General features: G+C 47.4%; 1 protein-coding gene across 3 annotated transcripts in view; it reads left to right on the forward strand.

Moving 5' to 3' along the window:
- HCN4 (hyperpolarization activated cyclic nucleotide gated potassium channel 4) overlaps positions 1–21,031 on the forward strand; it is a 110,488-nt gene that overhangs the window by 59,079 nt on the left and 30,378 nt on the right. For all 3 annotated transcript variants that reach the window (XM_009278867.1, XM_019471962.1, XM_019471963.1), the window contains exons 3-4: positions 9,647–9,808; positions 17,709–17,927. In XM_009278867.1, coding sequence (XP_009277142.1) covers positions 9,647–9,808; positions 17,709–17,927 — 381 coding nt within the window. The remainder of the gene's footprint in view (positions 1–9,646; positions 9,809–17,708; positions 17,928–21,031) is intronic.

Below are 21,031 nucleotides of genomic sequence, written 5' to 3' on the forward strand. Positions count from 1 at the left end.
GGGGGGGGAGAGGGGGGTTGGTGGTCACGACAACCTCAACTCTGAGAGTGCAAGAGGCAAAACGCATGGTGGTGGCAGGATCTTTGGGGTTTATATATATCTATAAACATTTGTTATTTATGCCAGCTTTCTCAGTGCTAATTAGTCCTGTTATTTCACCTTTCTCTGCTGTAAATATTTTCCAGTAGACACAAGTCTCTGAGGGAGAAGGCAAGAAAATGCTTTTTTTTTTCCTTTCATTTTTGCATGGGCTTTCTGCTGTTCTCTGTCTATGGCCCCTCAGCTCCTACCTGGAGAAGAACTTCCATTAGCCAGAAGCAAGCTGCCTGGGAAGAGTTAAATCATGTCAGGAGGAGGTAGAGGCTTGCAGGCTTGCATCATGTTCTTACAGAGCTTTAACAGCACCAGGCTGCTGCGAGATCACTTCTCCCTGCCCTGCATGCACATACACACTGTGGCCTTTCTTGGTGTTGAAGTGGCTGTTTCTGAACTTGAAGGATACCTCCTTGGGCTCTAGTTAGTAGCCATAATACATGGGCAGTGGTTAGAGCAGGAGATCAAAGCTGACATCCCTAGATTTGGCTCAAAACTTTGCTCTCAGCTTCCTGTGCAACCTCTGGCAAGTGGCTTTTCCCTTTCATGTGCCTCATTTTGTACAATAATGAAGATCACACATTCACTGGAGACATTGAAGCATACCAGATTAATGTCAGCCGAGCCCCTTGAGACCTTCAGGTGAAAACTGCCACAGCAGCACAAAGGATTATTATATTTTAAGTGTAAAATCTACTTGAATATCTCTCTTAACACCTGGCACTCAGTGCACTTCCCTCAAACTCGCTGTTCCAGGCAGCCCTGAGACAAGCACACTCCACAATATGTTCCCCTGTGAGTGTTAAACCTAATGAATCACGGACCTGATTCTCTTCTCGCACTGACTCAAGGCAGCATCAGCAACTCTGCTGACATTGATTATGTCATTTGGTGCAAAGCAAGCATAAAAAGAGAATCAACCCCAAACTCTTGCCTTCATCTAAAACTTGATCTTCTGGATATAGTTTTCCTTGCTGGCACAGCAAAAAGCAGGCAAAACCAAATCCCACACCGTCTCAAACTGTCGAGCGCATCCCTGAATCTGCACACTGCTTGCAGATGTATCTGTGCACCACAGATGATTTCCCGTCTCCAGTCCATCTGCTGTGTGCTGGCTGGTGCTTTCAGCGTTGTCCCAATACAATCTGGATCCCAAAGCTCCCTCCCTCCCACAACATTGCGCCGTTCTGCCAAACACATTGTGATCAGCACAGCCCAAAGCTGTCTGACCCAAAGCTTCATAAGGGACTCCTGCTTCCCACTACACTGTGAAGTTGTAAATAAGCCCAACTGCGTTCCTTTGCATAACTTTTCTTCCTTAACTAAGTCCCTTTTCAGCAGGCCAGCCTGAGCAACAGTTGCCTCAGAAATTCGGAGTTTATATCTTTGTATATTTTACTGGCAAGAACAGCATTTTGTCTATTCTTCCAAAAGAACCAAATGTGTGGCCTGGTGAGTTACTTGAGACAGCAAACCTTTTGGACTAAAATTAGTTTATGTTTTGGCACAGCTTAAATGTGACATCACTGGGAGAATAAATAGAAAGTTGGGGAGGGTGAGGAAGGAGCAAGTGAAGGGCTTGGTGATGCATTTCCCATAACAGCATCAGGAGAGGGAAAACAGCAGCTGAGATCTGTGTTGCTTTGCTGAAACATTGTGTTTCCCAATAGTGTGGGTTTACTCAACAGGCTGGATTTCTTGGGGAGCTGCCCTTTCTCTCTCGACTCCGATGTCTTGTGTGTCCTTACAGCGTCTGAGTTGCTCAGGGGGTTTGGCTCTGTGTGCACCTTGTGTATGCTCATGGCTTCCGTGCTTTGGTGCTCTAATGTGCATAATGCTGTGTGTGCCTGGAGAGGATTTTTCCTCCTGGGGGAAGCCCATCCTGCGAGCTCTTCATGTTGTTTGTCTCTCCCCTCACTTCAGTCTCCCAGGACGGATCTGCACATCAAGGCTCCCAAGCCCTTCCCCTCTTACATGTGTTGTGTCAGTCAAGACTCAGCGCTGAGTGTGGAGAAGGTGACATTTTGCCCCTCGCCACAAGAATTGGCACTGATTTGTGGTAGTGATCCCTAAATGAGCAAAACCACTGGTTTTTCAATGAGCTGCCTTTGGTTTGTATGTTGGCCAGAATGAGTAAGAGCTTAAACTGTTGTCCAGTCAGTTTTCATAACTAAACAGGATGAGGCCCAGTCAGTGATTAGATAGGTGATATGCAGAGACACTGTAGCTGGTGATGCAGGGACTTAGTACAACCACCCTACAGTAATCTGTTTAACAGTATTTTAGGCTCAGAAAAGCTCATCACAGCAACCACTTATCCCCAGTATATCAAGAGATTAACACTTAGGTTTGAAAAGGCAGCTAATGCCTCTATGAGGAAAATGTATCTTTACCTCTGTTGTTATCTACAAAAGCCGAGACAGGAAGAGTGAAAGACATTCAACTTTCTTCCCCATAGTCCACAAATACTGTTCTTAAATATAAGTAAATACACATTTCCTCACAGCAGAACAACCTTGACTCTGACTAGAGCACTCTATGGTATATGATACAGTTTTGATTCTCTTTTGAGATTTGTGTTTCCTTTTAAGGTCTTTGGGGTTTTTAAGTCATAAATTAAGAGTAAATTCTTTGCTTTCTATTAAGCTGGAGCAGTGTCACAGCTACTTGATTATCCACAGGGGATTTATCACAGTTGTATATTAACCATAGTGTGGATACAGACACCAGCACTGGCTCAGGACCAGCAGGCCTTAGTTTGGATGCAGTGCTACAGAAATACTGCTGTGTTGCTAGTAGAGGTAGCGAAGGACAACAAGCAGTTTCACTGCTTTCCTGTGGTGCAGAATCTGTTCATAAACCCTGTGGATGGAAGTCAGTTCTGTGTAGAGCCAGTGTTCAGCTGAGCTAGTGTAGATACTGTTAGCTCTCTCTGGCAAGGTGTTTAGCTCCGGCTCAGCTGTGCATTAGTATGCCTCTGCATCACGGTCCCCAGACCCTCAGGAAACCCCATTCATTCCAAGCATAGCACCTCCGGTACATGCAGAGACAGCAGGGTGTGCAATCGCACCCCAGCCTGCAGAGCTTGACATGCTGGGGAGCTGAATGCAGAGACAGAGACTTTGCCGGAGCTGGCCTGGGCCTGGCAGGTCTGGTGCAGAGTGTGCCTGGACCGAGCTGCCTCCCTGCACAGCACTCGCCGCAGTGTCCTCTCAGTGGGCTCTCAGTCTCGGAGCAGTCCAGCCTCCACGGCCCTAGACAGACAGACGCGCTAATGCAACATCGCTTTCAAGGATCTGAGAAATTCTGGTGACCTGTTGGTTTGGATAGCCACACCAGGCTGTGTGCCAACATAAAACACCATGCCTAATTAAATATGCAACTTTGACTTCAGTCAAAGCCCTTGTTTCACTGCCAGAGCCAGGCTCCCGCTTCTCCAAGGTGTCCTTGATTTCTTCCAGCTCAAGCGATCAGGTTAGAGGAATCCTGCTGCAGTACAGACCCAATTGAGGAGTACTTTACAGAGTTATTTGGGGCTGTCAAGATTTCAGATTCATACTGATAGGATCCCGATAGCTTGTTGTGTATAAGCGGGATTTCCAAGGTGGAGCTCTTATATAACTAGAGATGACTGTTGAGGAAAGTTTTGGTCCTCCCACTTTCCCAAGCTGTCCTTTCAGAAAGCGTTGCAAGGTGTCCTTTGGCTAGAAGGACAGAGCCTACTTTGTAACAGGGATTCTGAAGCCACAGCTTGTTTTGGACAATCAAGAAACAGGGATACTAGCTCTATCAGAGAATACCCTTGGAAAGAGGTGCTTTTAAGGGTGAATCTGTGCTTTGTCCTTCTCCTCCTCCTCAATCCCTTTTTCCAAATCACAGGCAGCAAAAAGGTGGAAAGCACAAGCAGTTCCAGGGGCAGAAGGAGGTATGATGCTCTGGGACCCAGCCTGGGTTGTGTTACAACAGGACAAGCGAGCCCTGAGTGTTAATGATGAAAACCAGAGAAGTTCCAATTACTGCTCAGGTTCCTCTGCTTGTGGACTAGCTATTCTAGAATGTTTCTTCCCCACCTCTCCCTGGCAAGCTATAGACTGCTTTAGGGCACTGCAGAACTGGCTTAGACACTCTCCAGCAGTCTATTGGAGTTAGTATTCCCTGCAACACAGGCACCTATTTACAGTCGGAGCTTCTTCTCAGTGGAAGGTGTTCGTTCACACCCCTTCACAGTTATTCCTGTGTGCTGCACAGTCGAGTGTTTCTTATTTTTCTCTTGCATGTGAATGCAAATGTATTCCAAGGAGTGGGCATGAGCTGATAACTCCCGAGACTGACATTTGAAATTGGATTTGTCTCACCTGCAGTTCAGACATTTACAGTTGGAGTTCATTATCTAGGCTTACTTTATGGGCAGCAGAGAGAAACAGGAATTTCTGAGATGCCGTGCATCTCCTTCTCAGGTAAACAAGTGCCACAAACCACATGTGTCACCCTCTGGGTGTGGGTTTCCATCCAATGACTCTAATGATATAGTCTAGATCTCAAGGTCCAAAGTAGGTGAGCTGAATCTACCCTTGCGTAAAGCAGATATTGTCTCTACCTGTGTGGGAAGTTTGTGTCAGCTCAGTTGTGATCCTTCCCTCTAGTCAGTGCTGGGCATTAGAGGACAATCCCGAATGGCCACTGAGCTCCTGGCTTCTCTGAGCTTTGCGCTGGGAACATCCGTGCACTGCAAGGGCAGATGCACCCCCATGTTAATACAGAGGCAGGACTCTCCTCCCCTTCGTGCTTCAACACTGGGTCCTACACTTACGGGTGGGTTACGTGATGGGTGGTGACCCAGCGGTGAAGGAAGACCTGTGAGCCAAGACGTAAACACACACTCTGCACAGAGCTGCCATTTCTCAGCCGCCAGCAAATGTGTGAGTTATTAGTGCATGAGAGGAGGCAGCGGGGCCTAACGGCAGAAGCAAACACATTTATTCCTGTTTTTCGGAGGTGCACGAAAAAATAAAGGCTTTCTGCCCTAGCCTGACTGGAATAGATCCCAATCGTCATATAAGAAGCTCCATATCTATTCACCTTTCCCCTAAACCATCCATTCCCTCAGGCTTTTCACTCTCTGCTTTTAATATATTAAAGGAAGAAAGGCACTTCCTAAATCTGACAGGGTTTCTCCCTGTCCCTGGCTGGAGTTCCCTGGGTTACAGGAGGGCTGGAGCTGTTTGAAAAACACACGTAGGTGGGAGAGGAATAGTCATTAGCACAGTAAAACCCTAGCAATACAAAAGATCCATTCAGAGATCCTTCTGCAAACTGCTGCTCTGGCTTCATTAAAAGCATAGCCCGTGGCTGTCACTCAGATAGGCTGGATTTGCTTTGGGTATCTAAATGAGAATGATCAGTTCTGCAATGGAAAAAAAAAGGATGAAACCAGTAGGAATTATTCTTTATGAATTATGTGCTCAGCTTTCATACTGACCTATTGAGTCAGCATTGAGAGTTGGATTTCCTAGAACAGCCTTTCATGCTGGATTTCGGATATTTTCTTCTTTTCAGCCCAGAAGCATCGCTAGAATGGCCTTTCTCACACTAAGTGACACTGTGGACTCCAGCTGCATCTTGGATGCAGTGGAAATAATGGAGTTTAGAAGGAGTTATCCGAATCATTCATCCTTCTGGTTTCCAGCATTCTTCTGTGGCTCCCTCCCGGTCCGGACTGAGCATCTCCCAATGCATATGGCCTCGCAGCATCCTGATTAGGTGGGGAAGTGTTAATATCTGGTGTGGAAACAGGCATTCAAATTGAACAGCTAGCTCTGACAACAGAGTGATGAGCCAATTTAGGCAGCTAAACTGACATACCATGATTCCTTTCTTTTATAACAAAAGTTTTCTGCCTTTTTAGCTGCTTGAACTGACTCACTATGGGATCAGAGGAGGCTGATCCCTGGTATAGGCAAAGATGGCAGGTACATACTGCCATGGGTGGTTGGGAGGAGCAGGACTATCTCTGTCAGAGCAGCAAGGAGTTATATGGACTTAGCCATACAGCCACATAGCATGCCTATGGCCTATCCCCTGCTTCAGATACTTCCCTGACAGTCATCTCCCTCGGTAATCGCCTGCCCCTCCGGAGGTGATTCCCAGGCAGCTGACTCACCCGCTGCGTGCCCGTCTTCCTGCACTGAGGCTCAGCGGAGCCTAGGCAGTGCCCTGGAGGTGTTCAGCGCTCAGGAAGCGCTAGGTGTGCTTCTCCCTGCAGTTTCAGTCACTGCACTATCAATTTTTATTAATAACACGGCAAACTGAAAATTACTTTGCTATCTTATATAAGCCTGTATCAGGGTCTCTGTGCCTTTTGGCCCACTATGGTGCCCCGTAAGAAAGTTGTGTTTACAGGTTTATTTTCCATCTGAAGAGCTAACAGTTAATCCTGCTACATCCCTAAGGAAATAGTGAGCTCGGATAGGTGTCACTGTGTGCCCTGCATGGCTCACTTGGAGGTCAGTTTTACAACAGCACTGGGAGTCGCGCTTTAAGGAGAGGTGTGGTGGCAAGTCAGAAGACAGGAAGTGTGACCACGCAGGGCCGGAGCAGCAGGGCAGGGCTGAGGTACAAGAGCAGAGCTGCGGAGGGGGACTCTGCAGGTGACATAGCAGAGAGGCTGTGGGCCGGAGTGGAGGGGCTATGGCAGGGCTGTTGGGGAGTCCAGGACTGAGAGAGCAGGAGGGGCTACAGGGTGGGGTAAACAAGCTCTGTGGGAAGCTTCAAGCTGATGTAGCTGGATTAGGACAGAGCTGACTGAAATATACCCTGGAAGGGAGTACCATCCTACAGGTCAGGGTGGAAATGCAGGAACAGAGCTGGGACATGCAGCCTCATCTGATTCACAGTAGTCGTCTTTGCTCCTCACATTCCTCTGCTTTTTGTTCCCTTCCATTAAATCCAACTAGGACATTGTGTCACCAGATTGCAGGCTGGGCTGCAAAACAGCCAGGCTGTATGTGCCATGGGGAGGCCTCCTGAGAAGGACCAGCAGTGAGTGACCGGCAGCTGACAGCAGTGAGTCTCTCCGCTTCATTCACACACAGCTGTCCAAATATTTCACTCCTCCTCTACCAGAAACAGCAAGACCGTGTGTGGGGAGCAGTGATTAACGTTTCTCCAGATGAGGCTCTAGGGCAGGACACGTTGGCAGGGCTGGGGCATGGCTGTCAGGCCTCCATCCATCCTGGCTCTGTCTCAAATTGCCGTGCTGACACAGCAGCATGTGGGAGAGGATGCCAGATGTGTTTGGGGTCTCTGTTTTCAGGGTGATGCAGTAGGCTTCTTTAACTGGAAGCCAGCACACTGTGAAGACTAAGTGTATGGTCCTTACTGGATCCAAACCATTGCCCAGTGACGGCTTGAAAGTCTCCTCTCTTCATGAACTGTGTTAATGGCAAAAGAGGCCAGAAGGTGGGCTCTGTGCTGAGCCACACAGGGCCAGCCACACTCTCCAGAGCCCATCTCTCCTCGCTGTGGCATGTTGTAAGGTAGGGAAAACCAAACCTGGGAGGATAAGTAGCTCAGGATAGCAGTCGCTGGCATGCCCTGTGTGTCTACCTGTCATCACAAAGCTGGGCATAAAAGAGCCAAGCACCCCCAATGTCTCCACAACACACCACCCATAGGAAAAAAATAGTAATTCTTGACTGCATATGCAGCTTTGATAATAGGGCACCTGGATTTCTCAGTGTGTTCTGCTTATGACTAATACTAAGGACAACACGACCATAGACTCCCTTTGCATTAGAGAACTGACTGCAAAGGTGTGGTTGCCATTGCCTGTTTACAGGTTTCTGGGCTTCCTTGCTAAGAACTGCTATACAGCTCTGCCGTGTTTCTCTTTTCCTTGCCCACCTTCACGTAAGACTGGAAGTGATATAGCAGCAGAATACAGGAAATACAAGAAAACAGTTGAATCAGATACTCTTCTAGAAGTGACTGCTGAGTTTGAGGCCATTCTTTCTTGCATTTGATACTTGCAGAGACTGCAAATCCAACTAGGACATTGTGTCACCAGATTGCAGGCTGGGCTGCAAAACAGCCAGGCTGTATGTGCCATGGGGAGGCCTCCTGAGAAGGACCAGCTATGGCAGCTGACAGCAGTGAGTCTCTCCGCTTCATTCACACACAGCTGTCCAAATATTTCACTCCTCCTCTACCAGAAACAGCAAGACCGTGTGTGGGGAGCAGTGATTAACGTTTCTCCAGATGAGGCTCTAGGGCAGGACACGTTGGCAGGGCTGGGGCATGGCTGTCAGGCCTCCATCCATCCTGGCTCTGTCTCAAATTGCCGTGCTGACACAGCAGCATGTGGGAGAGGATGCCAGATGTGTTTGGGGTCTCTGTTTTCAGGGTGATGCAGTAGGCTTCTTTAACTGGAAGCCAGCACACTGTGAAGACTAAGTGTATGGTCCTTACTGGATCCAAACCATTGCCCAGTGACGGCTTGAAAGTCTCCTCTCTTCATGAACTGTGTTAATGGCAAAAGAGGCCAGAAGGTGGGCTCTGTGCTGAGCCACACAGGGCCAGCCACACTCTCCAGAGCCCATCTCTCCTCGCTGTGGCATGTTGTAAGGTAGGGAAAACCAAACCTGGGCAGATAAGTAGCTCAGGATAGCAGTCGCTGGCATGCCCTGTGTGTCTACCTGTCATCACAAAGCTGGGCATAAAAGAGCCAAGCACCCCCAATGTCTCCACAACACACCACCCATAGGAAAAAAATAGTAATTCTTGACTGCATGTGCAGCTTTGATAATAGGGCACCTGGATTTCTCAGTGTGTTCTGCTTATGACTAATACTAAGGACAACACGACCATAGACTCCCTTTGCATTAGAGAACTGACTGCAAAGGTGTGGTTGCCATTGCCTGTTTACAGGTTTCTGGGCTTCCTTGCTAAGAACTGCTATACAGCTCTGCCGTGTTTCTCTTTTCCTTGCCCACCTTCACGTAAGACTGGAAGTGATATAGCAGCAGAATACAGGAAATACAAGAAAACAGTTGAATCAGATACTCTTCTAGAAGTGACTGCTGAGTTTGAGGCCATTCTTTCTTGCATTTGATACTTGCAGAGACTGCATCTGACATCCAGTACAAAGACAGCTTCCACCATGGGTCAGTGTGTAGCATATATTCAGCAAGAGCAGAAATCAAAGAAGGGCATTGCAGTTAAAAAGATGTAATGACAGAGTTTATTTCTGAGGAGTGGCTGATGTTTCAGAAATATTTGCAACCAACTTATTTTATAAAATGAGTTATGGGGCTTTTAATGTAAACTAGAATGCAAAATCAAAGGGCAAGAGGGACGAATGATTATGATTTTGTATTTTAGTTTTTAATCTGTTTTTCAGCTGGTTCTGCTTGCATACTGTGACTGACCTGAGCTAAGCTGATGCAGCCTTTTCTGTTATTTTAGCAAGGTTTTTGACCCTGATACTGCATCTAATTATGTTGGGTTGGTTGTCTGGGGAGCTGCCATCTAATCTGCTCCCTGTTGGCCCCTGCAGATCTTCCACATGACCTACGATCTGGCCAGTGCAGTGGTGCGGATTGTGAACCTGATTGGGATGATGCTGCTGCTGTGTCACTGGGATGGCTGCCTCCAGTTCCTTGTGCCTATGCTGCAGGACTTCCCCGACGATTGTTGGGTGTCCCTCAACCGCATGGTGGTAAGTGCCTGCCCCGCTTGCTCCCTCACGGCCCTAAACCCAGGCCCTTGGTCACAGCATCACCATTTCAGCATCGACCTCCCGGCACTAACATGGCATCCCCCAGCTTCCCATTTCCCCCCACCTCCTTTTAGGGCTTTCCTCCACTGTCCAGCAGGCACTTGTAAAGCCACGGCACTGTGGGCATCGAGGCTTCCTGGAGGCAGTCTCTGCAACGAGACAGTCTCAGGGCTGCAGAGCAGGAGCCAGCCCCAGCAGAGCCTGCTGCGGGCTGCCTGCAGCAGAAGGCAGGAGCCAGGCTCCCCCTCCTGGCAGGAAACAGCAAAGAGCAAGAATGGAAACGGTTTTCTGCTGGGATCTAGGCATACTGAGCCAAAGGCAGGAGGCAGAGGGGGTCCTAGAGCCATAGCTGAGTTTGATCCATAATTCCCATTACTGGTCCAAGGAAACTGTTAAGCCTTCTGCTCTGTATCCACTTGAAGGGTCGGTGTGATCACCCACCCTTCTCCCTGGGGAGCTGCACAGTATCCCATTAGGGTGGGCTGAAACAGACTCTGCCAAGCCACAGTTTGGCCTCCCGTCATGGGATCAGCAGCCAGACTTCCCAATAACATCCCAAGCTGTGCTGCTCACTTTGCTGTTTGCTGTGAGGGAGATTTATACCATATGGTAAATGCATGGGGAGTTCATGGTACCTTTCAACCATCTCGCTGAGAATTCAGGATCTTTTATTCAAAGGGACAATGTCCAGTTGATTAAGCAGCAAAAACTGACAAAGCTTAAAAAATTGCCTCTTATTGCAGCTCTTAACCTCCAGATTCCCCCAGCCAATTTCTTCTTAAAAAAAAAACAATCAGGCACTCGAGCAGAACAGAACAAATGTAAAATGTATAAAAGAACTGCCAACTTCCCATGCCTCCCACATGTAGAGCTGTGGGCACATGCTGCCCATGCCTAAGAAGAGTGAGCATCCATGAAAAAGTCATCTGTTTGGTGTTTATTTATTCATTTCTTCCCTCTGCAATAATCATTCACTTCCTGCTGTTGAAAGGTGCCAGACTGACAGTTCTGGAGACTAGAACCCTTTATTTATCTACAGTAGAAGAACAGCCCATGCAGCAGCTGCCTTGTCTTCCCCCATGCTGCCTTTTTATTATTTATATGGCAGGAGCAATGAAAGATCAGGGCCCCGTTGTGCTTGCACTATTCAGGTTCAAAAGGACATACAGCTCCTCATCCTGGAGAGCTCAGAGGTGCAGACAGAAATCATCCCCATCCGATGAAGTGACTTGGCCATGGTGCCCTTGCAGGACAGCTTCAGAGCAGCAGATTTGAACCATGTTTCCTTTATCCTAACATTTGGGTGGAGGCTGCTGTCTGATGGCAACAACTTCTGTTTGCTTTTCCCATCCACCCTGAGGGAAGACATAAAAGCTAGGGTTGCATAGTCTCCAGGAGGGGCAGGATAGAAAGTTTCTATCCCAAGCAGAGCTTTACCAGGCAAGGACTCATGCTGCAGCACTTGTCTTCCCAGCCTTGAGAGCCTGAGAAGCTGGGAATTAAACTTGCCTTGTGTGATTTTTTCTGCTTCTCCTCTGCAGCTAAATCACCTTCACTTTTTCTACTTAATAAAAGTAAAAAAAGATTATTATCACAGTGACTGTCTCAGAAATGGAGCCTCAGGAAACTGGGATGAAGAACTGGAGAGATGGTTATATGCCCCACCTATAGTTCAGGTGGCTTCAACTCCAGAAGCTGTACAGGAATATGCCAGCCCCGAAATAGCTTGGTTTTAGCACATTTAACAACGAGAATAATTAGTTCTTCTGGAATCAGATAGTTTCTTCTCACAATAAGGTTCTGTCCTCTAATCTCGTGAGAAGATTTCCAGATGTGTCATTGGGACCAGTGATAGATATGGATGGCATGATTAGTGCAACAATTTACATATAGTCTATAGTGAAGTAATAGGAGAGGCCACTGAGTCAGGAAACAAGAAACCGGTGGCCTGGGCTGGTCTCAGACTTTGGTGCCAAGATCTTGATGGTAGTTTCCAGAATGGCTCTGTTTGAGAGCTGTGATGGACAGGGTTGGGAGGTGGGAGGCCAGGATGGCATCTGTCTGTGATAGAGAGTCGGTAGGTTGGATTTTGAGACGTTCTATACTGACCTGGTCACAGCTTTGAGGAGATAAATATACTTGGTGCACGACTGCCCTGATTACACACAGGAGCCAAAAAGCTGGGATGGAACCACTGTAGGAAAAAAAGGAATATTCTGAAGCTGCTACAGCCAAGGGGAGCTGAAAGTGAGGTGCCAAATGCTTTGGAGGCTTTCTCCTTGAGTATGCTGGTGCTGCTCTTCCACTGCTCCGGAGTTTCCCACCTAGCCACTTGGCAGTCCATAAAACCAGCTCTGATTCCGACACAGCAGGGAAATAAGATTCATCACCTCCCATCTGCTTCCTAAAGGTTTCATCCTCTTCCAGGGGATCTGTGAAGGGTCTGGTGTTGCCAAAATCATATCAGGGGCTCGATAAATCCCTGGCTCCAGTTCGTCTTAGTGTTTTCTACATGCACCATGTTTCATCTTTAGCAATTGTAGAAGGAGTGAGTCTCTGTATGACTTCTTTCTGAAATGGCTCTGAAATGGCAGGGAAGGATGTTTTCAGTATTTATTGCTCAGCCCCAGTCTCAGGGGCTTCAGCATTAGCTTCCCTACAGGGCACTTTATTAAAAAGAGAAACGCTAGTGAGTCAGCTGCAGAGTGGCATGTGTGCGGGCAGCAGCATCTCCCCAAGACCCTTGCCTGGCAGCTCCTCATCAGAGAAATCTGAGCTCTGCTGAGACTTGAAAGCTGCTGGAAACACGTGGCTCGCCCCCTTGGGTATTGTGCTGAACTGATAAACCCTGCAGGGTAGGCAAATATCCCCATGTCAAATGCAGTGACCTTGCATAGGAAATACTAATCGTCTTCCCTTCTACCGAAAGAAGGAGAGTAGCTTTCCTTTTGAGCTTAAACCCCGCTCCACGCCCCCCAACGCATTCTTGTAGCGTTGCTCATAGAAAGGAGGAAAAGAAATGGATGCAGCATGTGTTGTGGAAGACAGAGCGTAGATCCTGCATGGATCTCCTGTGTGATTCCTAACTCTCCCCAAGCCCCTGGTCCAGCAGATCCCTCCTACCCTCACTCAGCAGGCATATGAAGCTGTGTAGTAGATTATCATGTTTTATAAAATCTGTCAGGGAGCAGCAAGAGTAGGGCCACTCCACGAGGGGATATGAGCCAGGAGCCAAGGGTAACCCCTGCACAGGCAGTGCCCTCGCCAACTAGGGCACAGTCCTACCAGTCCGAAACAGGGTGGGCAGAGCAGAATTGGTGATAACAGGGTCCATTGACCATTGCAGTTGAGGCAGGGTGACAGTCATGTCCAGGGTCTACCCAGGGAGTAGCAAGAGATGGGGTCAGAGGCAAGGCTAGAAACAAGGCTAAAGCATATGTTCAAGGCCCAGGGCTGGGCACAGGTACAGCTAGCTCAGGCAAGGTCTGAGTGCCCAGGCCTGTGCTGAAATGGAGCTCCAGGAACAGTGGATGCATGGGTGAGGGTCCCCGGCAAGGCTGACTGGGGCAATTAAGACTGGTGCACTCAGAGTCCTGAGACAATCTCTTCTGTTAGGTGAAGGCCATGCAAAGCTCTCCTTGGAAATAAGCCCAGAACAGGCAGGTTTTCTCCGATGTGAAGTTGACCTATCATCTCCATTTCTCGTCCCACTATTCCCTTCCTTTGAATTGGGTCTGAAGGTTTGTTTTCCCGGCCCAGCAGTTACAGTGTTGTCCAGGGGAGGGCAGTGATGTTCAGAGGCTTTATTTCGCAGCTTGACATAAGTAGTTTGCAGTAGCAAACCCCGAGTAACAACTCTGTGGCTAGATAAGATCACTGCTGAGGCAAATGTGGGAGTTCACAAATTGAAATATGCCCTTTCACTACAGACAGCTCCTTAATACTGTGAAATGTTAGTGGTGTTAGTCAAGTATAACATTGTGCTCGTGGACTATCCCCCTACCCCAAGAATTTGCCAGTACTTCTCTGTGTCTACTTCTCTGTCTCTAGTCTTCTCCAGTGAGGGTTCAACCAGGTACACTCACATGTACATCAGACCCAGAACATCCTATAAGACACCATACTGTTTCTTTAGGTGCTAAGTAGGGTCCTGCAGAACCCAACACTGCCTTTGAAGAGGTTCAGGTGTCTCCAAGTATTCAAGGGTGGATCTGAGCAGAGGCATTGCAGTCCACACACTAATCCCAGAGAAACCCTTATAGTACTGCCAGTGTGGATGTTAAAAACAAGCTAGTCTGAGAAACTGCTTCAAAGTAATTTTAACTCCCTTTTGCAAATGCTCTTAGTGCCTGGCATGTGTCTGAGATAACATCCCTCTTGACTATGTTCAAGCACAGATCTGTAGCTCCATTTTAGCTTGCTTTGAGATTTGGTTAACGAGGAGTCATTTTCTTTCTTCAGTTTAAGGCCTCATTTACCTACCCTAATGGGCCATTTTAGCCACTCTAGTATATTTGAAGTAGTACAACCCTCCCACCGTGGGGACTGGCATAGTGGTATATTGAGTATAGGGGTATGGCTCTTACGGAAACAAGCTGTATCAGTATAAGGCACCGTGATGCTAGTAAACTTGTGTCCGCAGTACATTTGGAACCACCACTACTAGTCTGGCTTAAAGTACTGCATTCTTGACCTACCTGCTTATACTGTGGAAAACAAAAGACTGTAGAGCAGGCCTAAAAACTAAAGATATACTGAGACCTATAAGCAAGGAGTCATCGCATAGACTGTGCCATGAGGATCCAGTGCTCTTTACAGATGCTCAAAGAGCTCAGAGGTTGTGTCCTAAAGGTAATTGCTCTGAAAGGTTTCCCCTTCATGGAAGTGCCTCTCTTTCAGCAGTCCTTGATCTCTTCTCCCAGCAGACCACATTGCTCAGGATTTTTTTTTAAACACACTGTGTTTTCCTCCAGCTCTCGCCCCTCAGTCTGTCATTACTCAGCGATCTCCTCAGTCTGGCACGAAGCAGGCTGTCCTCACAGGGAGCCGTGCTGCTGATGGGAATTGGGGTTGTGACTTGAAAGTGTAGAGTTCCCAGGGAGCCAGAAGTGTTTCTGCAGGCTACGGGGGCTCAGTGATATTGGATGTTGTGTTTTGGATGACTAATTCCTACAAAACACTGGCAAGCTTCCTCGTAAACAGCGCTCCTGAGCAGCAAGTTGCTGGAAGAATGGCTTTTAAAACTTGAACCTGCCTGATATCCAGGTGTTCCTCTCAGGCTCTGATCATTCATGGCCATTAAAGACCCTGGCAGCCAGTTTTCTGATACATCAAACTCCAGCTCAGCTATTCTTATTCTGTCTCCCCAAATTCCCTTTGGAATTTCAGCTCGGCATTTCTTTTCTCCCTGTTCTCAATTCTGTTGTGGAGATGTGCTGCCCCGTTAAACTACTGCCACACTAAACTCAGAAGGCAGCAGCATTTCTGCAATGTCCAGTGAGAAATGCCTGCATGGGAAAGGGTTCATTTAACAAGGAGGGGATGGGACAGAACACCTGCACTACTGCCTCTGCCCCAGTAAAGCTGTGAATGTGCTGCCCACCTTTACAGGTGATGCACCATTTTAAGCAAAGGTCTGTCAAGTGTGACTGCTCCTGCCTGTTGTCTCAGGATGATGACTTCCCTGCTGAAGCATGGACAATAGATGGGCTAAAGCCATAGAGTTTACAGCATTTGCCATTCTGTAAGTGCAGGGGCCACGGCATTATGACTGCTAGTACTACAGGGCTGAGGGAAAGGGACTGTGGCTCCTGGGAATGTTAACAGTGAAGATGCAGGGATGCCTGTGTAAGGTGTGTGAGATGCTTGATGCCTTCACACATCAGAAGTGGGTCTGCAAAATGACACAAAACCTGGCTGGTGGAAAAAAGGGCCCCCCATACTTCTTTGGCCAGGGCTCTAGGAGCCACAGCATAGACATGGGTGAGGCAAAGGAGCAAAGCAGATTCACTCCTTTGGTGCTTACACCTCAGGCAGCCCCCGTGGTTGGATCCTTCCTGCTGTCCTGTACAGGCAGCAGAGTGCAAATGCTGTTTGTCTTCATCTGTAGCTGGCTCCCCTTTGGGCTGTGGCTCCTCACACACTGGCAAGCCAACTGCATAGCCAGGAATAGAGACACTAATGGCCACATTGTCTCTTGTCTCTGTTGACTCAAGGTAGTTTTTTCCAGTGCAGGAGGTGAACAGGTTCCTGCTTTGTTAGGGAGGTGAGCCCAGACAGGCTGGCGCCAGCAGGGAGCAGTCTCTTCTGGGGCTGTGAATGTGCTGCTGCTTCTGTGTCTGCTTCGCTGTCACTTCTGTTGCTTTGCCCTTCTTGTTGCAGTGTGAATCAGGCCTGTCTTGCATAATGTAACTGAATATGGCCAGGGTAACGCTATCGCCTGTCTTTGTCCATGTGCTTATCTCCTAACCAAGCATTAACACTCTCCAGAGGTTCCAGCTCTTTGCCACAGCTCACAAACAGCAACAGTATGCTTTGCTTCTGTTTGCTACTTGTAAGCTTACTGAAAAATTTCCATCAACATTAGTGACACTCAGAGAGCTCTTGGCAGAGAGGTCATCAGCCGTCTACCTGATTGTGATTAGATCCCTCCAAGGAGGTGTCCAGTAAACTCCAGAGCTCCCAGCGTTACTAGTGACTGGTGCTGAGGCTGCTGCATCTCTCTGAATGGAGTTCACAAAAGCATTGCTTGTCTATTTGACAAGCCACGAACCAGGCCTTCTGTACAATGACCTTCTAAGTTGCCATGGTATATGTATCTGCAAAGCTATATCCATAATGTTAACACCTTCCTAGGAACAGAAAGAAGACTGATGAATGTACAGATTATGTGCTGCGATGAATGTCACTGTAGCAGAGGTATTTTTTCACATACCTTGTAATAGCAGTGTGTGATGACAGTGCATTTACTTTACAAGGTTTTGTGGCAAGGACTTGCTAGTATGTAATACCCACAGGACAGTAAATGTACCGTGAGCTGTTCCATAAACTCAGGCTAATCAGAATAATCATGAAACTTATGCTGTTTTTTCTCCCTATCCCATGATGTTATTGCTGAGGTGTGTCTTGTGTTAGCTGCAGTGGGAGAGCACAGGGTGTCCGAAAAAAGCTGTTGACTTCAGCTGGCTTCTCACGGTGGTTTATTGCATCTCTCAAATGAGACCATTTGTAGTTTTCTCAGCTCTCTGAAAAAGCCCTGTTTTACACTGAGAAGAACTTGCTGTCTGAACGTTATCATCTTAATTTTCTGCCCTTCCCATCTCTTCAGGTAATGACCAGAGATCCTGACTATTTCCTAAATTGCTGGGGAGTGATTTTCCCCACTCTAAGATCTTGCTGCTGGCAACCTTGCTCAGGCTCTCTTTTACCAGTTCTCTGTTAAAGTCCATTTCCCAGTGGGGTAATCATTTGCTTCAGTTCCTTCTGACACGTGGGTCATTTTGAAAATATCCCAATGCATCATCTCAGTTTATCCCAGGTTAGCAGTGTGTCAGACTGTCTGGCTTCCTTTCTGGAAAGTTTTGCTGGAAAGAGTACATGGAATCTGTAAAAACCCTGGCCAAACTCAGTTAATGTCAGATGACTAAATTTGGGCTTTTTTTTTTAAATCGAGTGTGCCCAGCACTTCCAAGCCATCAAAGAATTAAACTGCTTAACATATAGAGGTGCTTTAAACATGGACTTTTGGGTCTAACGTTAGGTGTCCTTTTCTGAAATGTATTCATCTCGGAGAATGTCTTGTCCCACTGCTAAAGCTTTGTCTGTCTATCTGTCTCTTTAGAATGACTCCTGGGGGAAGCAGTATTCCTATGCGCTGTTCAAGGCAATGAGTCACATGCTCTGCATTGGGTATGGGCAGCAGGCGCCCGTTGGCATGTCAGATGTGTGGCTCACTATGCTGAGCATGATTGTCGGGGCCACCTGCTATGCCATGTTCATCGGCCATGCCACAGCCCTAATCCAGTCTCTGGACTCCTCACGGCGTCAGTACCAGGAGAAGGTAAGGACTGGGCTTTGCAACCCTTATGTGACCCAGGGGTGGTTTATGCACTGTCTGGAGGAAGCCAGGGCTGTCAGTGACCCATGTGAGAGGCCAAAGGTGCGGTGTCTTTGTCACCATGGCTGTTTATTGGTAATTCATACCCATCCATTCACTCAAACAGACCCTCAGGAGGAAATAGATGCAAGATCAGATGAATAATAGTAGGGCAAGTGGGTGATTCTTGTTGTCTCTGACTGTCTTTTTAGATCAACATTATCAATGTCACTGGTATCTAAAATTGTAAGTCACTTTTTCCTTTCTGAGATCTTGTTTCAAATCCCAAGTGAACGTTCCAGAATGTGCAGCTTTTGTTTAGCAAGTACTTTCTTTAAAAGTACCCAGATTATTCACTTCAGTGCTCACGAGTGAAACTACATAACAAACCCCAAAGCACAGATCAAGGCTCAGGAGCATCGAACAGGTTCCCCAGGTAGCTATTGAATTAATTGCACAGTTGTTGAATCGCATGATGTAGGGCACAGACAGAAATGTCACAACTGATCAGGTTACTACTGCAGCGGCAGTAACCGGTGGTGGTGGCTTTAAGGTGATGCTGTGAATTTGTAAGATGGTAAGGGGCAAACAGGGTCAGTCACCGTGATTCAGCTGATGAGGGGTAACTCATGGAACTGCATCAATTCCTTCCCTCTTTCTATGCCTTCAGTATATTGCTACCTGTACAATGACATTTTGTTATCTAAAGCAAGGGGGCTGCTGGTGCAATGATACTTTTCCCTCTAGGACGTAGACAGGCAAAACTTCTGCCTTCAACTTCTGGTTGAACCAGTAGGCCTGCACCTCCACAAAACAGGAGAGCTAACTGAAGTGACTGTGTACAGCTAAGAGCAAGGGCCTGGGTGGCTGAGAGGTGAGGGAGGGACTTCACCGCAAAGACAGTAGGTTACTTTCAGGCATCAACAAAAGCAACTGCCCTCAATTAGTAGGGCTGAGGGTGCCATAGGCAAGGAGGTGTTATGGTCAGGGTCTTATCAATACATTTGATCTGAAGATTAAGAAGAGGAAGAATTAGTTGCTAGCCCTATTCTGACCCTGCCAGGTGCAGTTAGATTAGGTGAAAGGGTAGTTGTTATTCAAGTGGGTAAACTATGGCTAGCATGCACAGGCTAGGTGATTTTTAAGTTCAGGGAGGAGGTGGGAGAAAGGATTTGTTAGATGGCCTAGGAACAGGTTTGAGGCACGGGGTTTACAATGCTGGGCCACAGAAAGAGAGTAGGGCAGAGAGTGAAAGCAAAGAAGACCAGAGGCTGAATCATGCTTTGAGGATAGGGAAGATCTCAAACCACAGCTAGAGCTAAAAGACAGAAAAAGCCCAGGAGAAGAAGTGTGGAGGACTGGGATGCAACTAGAGCACTGGGCTTTGTACAGAGTTTTACCACTGTGTTACAGATTGGCTGGACTAATTCTAACTGAGAGTAAGGCATGCCAAAGAGAAGGACACTGCAGCACTAGGAATGCAAGCTGATCAAATCTGTGTATGGAGTATTTATTCAAATGTGTTTGAAGTAGCATAGAAGTCAAGGACTGATTTGCAAATCCAACCACCTGGTCAACCTAGCTGCAGCCAAGTTTACACCTGCAGGACTGGGCACTACGGTTTTTTTCTCAACCCAGGTCTGAAGACAAGGGCAGAACTTGACCCTGGGAGTTGGATTCCAGTCAGTGCTCAGGGAAATCAGTCACCAGTAAGCCAGCAGGGACTGCGGCGGGGGTAGCAGAAGAAGTGTGAAATGTTGAAGCCTTATTAGAATGTGGAGATGTGAATGAGAGGGTTAATAGATCCCAGGAGAAAAACTTTGTGACAAAAGCAGTGGGAGAGGATTTAACAAAGGGTGTATTTCATGTGTAGTGGTTATAGCAGGTTCATTTCCCAAGGTCTTCTAGGATTAAAGCCTCAGGGATTGAGTATGTTAATTTCCCTCTTGCAAATGGGACAAATGATGGCCTAAAAACAAATATGTATTTACTTTCTGCATTCCTTAGCAATTGAATAGCCGTGATTAAAATGAGGCTGCTTCATGATTTGCAGCCCTGCAACTCAATTTAGTTCAGTCCTCATGGGACAATGTGTCTCTTGAAGCATATTATAAGCAAAGCATCTCAACAAGTTTGGAGGTCGATTGGTAGAAGCAGACAGAAGTTTAGAGACCTCTGCTGAGTACACCTTGGGGCTGCAAACAGGAGTCTGCCTCTCACCTCAGCAGGGGCTCAGGCTACAGAGACTTTAGCAGCTGTTCTGGGAGTAGCCAAGGAAAGGGGAGACAGTGGGGAGGGAGAGGAATAGCAGAAATAACATAGTGACAGGACAGAATATTATAGCTAGTAACTGTACTGACAGGCTTTGCTTTGTGTAACCTTCCGGAGAAGGTTCAGGAGTAAGTTTGTGGTGAAGTTTCAGATTGTCTAGATCTCTGCCAAACCAACTTGTTCTTCCCTTGTACAAACAGGGCTTTTGAGAAGAGGAATAAAAGCCAAGATGTGCTGTCTGTTGGCTTCAGTAGCAGGCTTGTCTCACTCTGGGTTGGACTCATTGAACATTTGGACATTCAATACCTGTCCTGTCTAAATCTTGTCCTGTAGCATCTGACTTCATGCTATGCTGGTTTCTGCAGGGCAGGGAAGCTGTATAGGATCGATGGGGTGGTAGGAAGCATGGAGAATTTGGAGAGGGAAGTTGCACCCTCCAAGACAGTGTAGTGCGAGGTTTCTGAGTACAAGTGGAGAGTCCCATGTGGCACAGAGCACTCACACCAGCTCAAGCACTGGAAGTGGCACAGCCATCATGTAAGTCTGGCTCTGTGCCTCCCTTAAAAAGCTCTGAATCAGAATAGCTCTTTAGATCTGGCACTCTGAAGTGACTGTTTTATTTCCAGTCCCAGAGGCAAAGTTAGAAGGGACCTGTCTGTCCCATAGAATCATAGAATCATAGAATCATTGAGGTTGGAAAAGACCTCTAAGATCATCGAGTCCAACAGTCGACCCAACACCACCACCCACTAAACCATGTCCCTAAGCGCCTCATCTACTCGTCTTTTAAATACCTC

This window comes from Aptenodytes forsteri, unplaced genomic scaffold (assembly GCF_000699145.1).
Source record: "Aptenodytes forsteri isolate BGI_AS27 unplaced genomic scaffold, ASM69914v1 Scaffold258, whole genome shotgun sequence".
In the NCBI taxonomy this organism is placed as follows: Eukaryota; Metazoa; Chordata; class Aves; order Sphenisciformes; family Spheniscidae; genus Aptenodytes; species Aptenodytes forsteri.